This window comes from Gavialis gangeticus, unplaced genomic scaffold (assembly GCF_001723915.1).
Source record: "Gavialis gangeticus isolate Ggan-Ray unplaced genomic scaffold, GavGan_comp1, whole genome shotgun sequence".
NCBI classification, from domain to species: Eukaryota; Metazoa; Chordata; order Crocodylia; family Gavialidae; genus Gavialis; species Gavialis gangeticus.
The window spans coordinates 61,619,848-61,624,685 of NW_017728994.1; the positions used below are offsets into that span (position 1 = coordinate 61,619,848).

Below are 4,838 nucleotides of genomic sequence, written 5' to 3' on the forward strand. Positions count from 1 at the left end.
GAGGCCAGGCCCGGGCCCAGCGCCTGCCGGTAGCCGCCCGCCGTCGCGGCCTCCCAGTTGTTGTGGTTCTGGTCGTCCATCATGGCCTCATAGCTGCTGCTGCTGCCCCCCTCCTCCTCCATGCTCTCCTCCTCCATCCCGCCGCGGGCTGAGGGGGGGGCTACAGCCGACGGCCCATGCCAGGCGTCACATCTCCGGGCCGCCGGCTCCCGGCGCAGGGCAAGGCAGGGCTTCAGCCGCAAAGCAGCGCCGCCACCGCGACACTTCGCGACATCCCACCGCGAGGCACGACGGGAAACATAGTTGTTTGCCAAAGGCGTGGCGGGGGGGGAGGAGGAGGAGGAGGTCAGCGATCACGTGGCTCGTGGCGTTGTGACGCAGCACGTAAAGGGGTGGAGGTCAGGGGACAGACATTTCGCAATAGGTTATGAAGAAGAGCGATTGGCTCCTGCCGATGTGGGGGCGTGGCCAGAGGCTGAGGGGCGGTTTCCTGCCTTGGGCCCCCCCCCCCCAAAGCCCTGCCTGGGCCAGGGGCCCCAGCTGTAATCCCCTCCCCCCACCCTCAGGGCTTAAGGCAGACCAGGTTATCTGGGTGAATCTGATATCATTTATTAGGCCAACTTAAATAGTTTGGGGGAAAAAAATTAAGTAAGCTTTTGGGTTTAAAAACCCTTCGTCAGGCTGAGGGAAGTCACTGCAGTCGGTGTGCACTCTTCCTGGGTGCAATGAATAGTAAAGAAGCGAGGCTGGTCTGCGGGCAAGACAGGCAGTCAAAGATGTAAACTGAGGAGTCGGTAGGTGAGAGACAGCTAGGGGGCAGGGAGAGAAAAGGGGGATGAATGAAGCAGGTAAACAGTGAAGAGGCACCTGGGAAGTCAGACGTTCGTTTATAATGTGTCATAAATCCAATGTCTGTATTTAGTGTGTGACTTTTTTTGTACCCAGGAGGTTGATAAAGTGAAGTTCGTGGGCTCGTCTGTGAAAGGTGTTTTGTAAATTCCCTTTGAGGATCAGAACTGAGAGATTGGAGAGAGAGTGGTTTTCTGGTGAGAAATGTGGCCCCACAGGTAACTGAGTATTGTTGTCTTCGATAGAGTTAATTGTGGTGCGCAGTTGTTGTTTGGTTTCTCCTACGTATTTTCCATCAGGGTGTTGGATGAGATGTATTACCTTTCTGGAGGTGCAGCTGTAAGATGCAGGAATGCTGATGGCTCTGTTGTGGGGTATAGTCATTGTCTGGGTGGTAGGTTTTGCATTTCTGATCCTGGCATGGTCTGGATCCATTCAGTGTGTTCTGGACCGTAGGAAGGTTGCTTCTGGTGATGAGGTTAGCGAGGTTCAGTGCTTGTTTGCAGACTAGGATGGGTGCTTTTGGGAAGATCTCTTTAAAAATAGGGTCTCGTAGTGTGGGTTGCAATTGCATGTGGATTTTCCGTATGGGCTCGAGGGAGGGGTGATATGTCATAACCAGCAGTGTGCGATTCATGGGGGGTTTTCTTGTGTACTGTAGCAGTTGTTCACGTGGTATCTGGGAGGTTCTTTCAAATGTGCGATCTATCTCTCTGGAGGAGTGTCCTTGTTGAGTGAAAGCCTTGGCAAGAGCCTTGGTGGCCTGAATCCTGCCAAGGCACCATGGGTGGGGAGCCAGGCCTCCCAGTGCCTGCCAGCTACCTCCTTCCACCACTGGGTACTTAACTGCCTTAAAGCCCCAGCTCCTGGAGTCCTGGGACTCGAGCAGGTGTCAGCTTGTTGTTTGGTTTTATTTTGCTTAAGTAAATGTCTGGCTCAGATACTGGTAATAAAAATACTGCTGCTCAAATCCTATCACATGCTGTTCCATTAATTAATTTGACTATGTGATGATATAAAGCCTTGCACCCAAGTTACCTAAGAAACCATCTTTATCAGCATGTCACCTTATATGTGGCATAATGGTTTGGCTCTTGGTTTTTTCCTTCAGTACCGGCAGAAGGGGAATCACAAAAGCTCCTTGGCTCCTAACAACAGCATTTGCTGCAGGGCTTATACATAAAATATAGCATTTGTAACCCAAGACATAATATTCAGAGCTAAGACAAGCAGCAATGATTCTTACCCAACTTAGAAGTGGCTAAATATAGACCTTTTGAGTTATGTAAGTGTTCATTCAAGAGGGTTTTTCTCTTCTACAGCTGAAAATTATATGCAAGTTTATTACATGCTCTTTTTTGATTTGAAAGCACAAAACATCTGAAAACTAGCTGCTGTGTGTTTATGCCACATAAAATTATGTTGCACCAATGCAAATATTATATTTGCATAAGTGAATAGTGATTCCATGTCTATTTGCAAAATAGTGTATGTAACCATCCAAATAATTGTAAGATTAATGTTTTTTTAAATGTTACAATAAATACTTAATCAAAGACTAGTCTTTTTTTTTGTTATAAATAATATTCAGTAAAAACTGCCACAAGAGAACATTCTCATTGTGATATCTGAGCAACTACACATTCAGCTCCCCAAACAGTGAAAGAAACACCTCAGTACATAATAACCCATGAACAAGAACAGTTCTGGGGCTATTCCAGGTGCATCAGGTAAGTAATACACACATACATATTTATAACTATGAAATGTTTCTTTTCTAAAAGGTAGACTATCAAATCCAACTTTGAATTCCTTGCCTCTTTTCAGAATGTGGCATAACCTTAAAAGTTATTTCATATCAGGAATGGTTATAAGAGAAGCAATTGCATTTGGTTTCGTATTGACTGTTGACAATTTTGTTCATGCATTTTTCCACTGTAAGAAGTCTGCACGGAGAACTTGAAAATACGACTTTGATAAGAGTAAGGAGGGATGAAGAGGAAAGGTGTTAGGCTATAGGATAAACAGACAAATGATTCTATGTTGAAAACATGAGCGGATTACAAATTTGTTCAATATAGTGATTGACAAGGAAATTATATGAGAGCATAAAATACAATTGAAAGCCTGACTGTAAAGCAATGTGAATGATCTTGATTTGAAGTTAAGAGGATTAAAAGAGTGTAAATAATTCAAGTCCCAGGGGCTGCATTTAGAGATTATTTTCTTACAATTTATACATGTATCCACTCGGGGGAGTGCTTTCCATTTGGTATTCCTTTTAATGTGCATTTTTGTTCATTCACTCTTCCTTGATCATAATGTCAGCTTTCTACCTGGTAGACAGAGTAGGAGATAAGTATTCAGGAAACCAAATACAGCCAAACAAGGATGTTAGAAAGAGACCTGGGAACTCTGCTGTCCCAAGAGCTACTTGCTAGAATAAAGTCCCTTCCTAAATTTATGGAAAGAAAAATCTGAATACATGTTAGAAGTTCAGCACCTGCTTGGATACCACATTATGTAAACTCCACAGTGCTTCTCTCTCGTATAGATTTGTTATTAGTGGCAAATCAATGTGTCAGAAGTCTAAAGAGTCTATGCATTTATATGAATTATATTGTTAATTTTATACAAACAAAACTACAGCCCCTGCTCATGCCTATACACATAATATTACTGTATCTAAGCTGTCTTTCCATTTCGTTTCAGCATCAGTTTCCTATCCAATTTTTATTCATCTTTTGTCAGACTATTACAGAACAGTGCCAGTTATCATACTGAGATCATGTTATGCCTCTCCCTTAGCTCAAAATGGCTCTAATGTTGCTTTAGCTGTAGGTTGGAACATTTCTGATGCATAAAGGGCTCCTTGGATGACACAGAAGCGTTACAGGAATACGGTGGCCATTGCAGAGTGTGGATGAAGGAGAGTGAGAGAGGCTGAGTTTCATTCACCTGCAATTCTACCAACGTCTTACACACCATCACTCGCTCACAGTACCCCTCTGCTGTCTACATTGGACCAACTGGGCAATGCCTATGTGACAAAATGAAGGAAGGCCAATCTGACGTACAGAAAGATAGCACAGGGAGGAAAAGTAGGGGCGTGGCGCTCTACATTAAGGAGGAATACACATCCTCGTCAATTAGCAAAGAATCAGAGGCGGGGCCCTCTGAAGTGCCCTGGGTTAGAATACAAGGTAGTCACGGGGAAAGAGACTTAACAGTGGGGGTCTACTACAGACCACCCAACCAAGGGGAAAAGCTAGACCAGGAATTCTTAAGTCAGCTCACGGAGGTAGTGAAGTCAAAGAATGTGGTCATCATGGGGGACCTGAACTTTCCAGACATCTGGTGGGAAGAGGAGTCAGCCAGATCTGACCGCTCACATAGGTTCCTAGCCAGAATGCAGGTCATCCATCTAACCCAGGAGGTGCACAGCCCCACCAGGGGAGAAGCCTTGTTGGACCTGGTGCTGGCCACGGGTGACGACCTGGTGAGGGGGCTGAGGGTGCTCGACCACCTGGGCGACAGCAATCACTGCCTGCTGGAATTCACCATCCAGCGCAAGGTGGCAAAGGCCTACAGCAAGGCAGCAGCCCTAGATTTCAGGAGGGCGGACTTCAATGAGCTAAGGAGAATAGTCAGGGAAGCACTGAGGTCCCGGAGGGGAGAGGAGCCAGGTGTCCAAGAAGAGTGGTCGCTCCTTAAGGAGACAATCCTCCAAGCCCAAAGGGAGGTAATCCCAACACGGATCAAAGGGGGTGGGAGGGCGCGAAAGCCCCCATGGCTCACAAAAAGCATCCGGGAATGTCTCCTAGCTAAAAGGGAGGCACACACCCAATGGATGGGAGGGACCATCACCAGGGAGGACTATACTGCGGTTGCTCGGGGATGCAGGGGGGCAGTCAGGAACGCCAAGGCGGAGATGGAACTGGGACTAGCTTCCTGGATCAAGGACAACAAGAAGTCCTTTTTTAAATACA

General features: G+C 46.4%; 1 protein-coding gene and 2 long non-coding RNA genes across 3 annotated transcripts in view; 1 reads left to right on the plus strand and 2 right to left on the minus strand.

Moving 5' to 3' along the window:
• CACUL1 (CDK2 associated cullin domain 1) overlaps positions 1–274 on the minus strand; it is a 113,219-nt gene extending 112,945 nt beyond the window's left edge. The window contains exon 1 of the mRNA XM_019502903.1: positions 1–274. This exon is cut by the window's left edge and continues 128 nt beyond it. Coding sequence (XP_019358448.1) covers positions 1–137 — 137 coding nt within the window. The 5' untranslated portion in view covers positions 138–274.
• A 735-nt stretch (positions 275–1,009) lies between these two features.
• LOC109287659 overlaps positions 1,010–4,838 on the plus strand; it is a 23,175-nt gene continuing 19,346 nt past the window's right edge. The window contains exon 1 of the long non-coding RNA XR_002094933.1: positions 1,010–1,046. This is a non-coding gene — a long non-coding RNA (uncharacterized LOC109287659). The remainder of the gene's footprint in view (positions 1,047–4,838) is intronic.
• The window catches only part of LOC109287658, a 25,566-nt gene continuing 22,335 nt past the window's right edge, over positions 1,608–4,838 (minus strand). The window contains exon 5 of the long non-coding RNA XR_002094931.1: positions 1,608–3,185. This is a non-coding gene — a long non-coding RNA (uncharacterized LOC109287658). The remainder of the gene's footprint in view (positions 3,186–4,838) is intronic.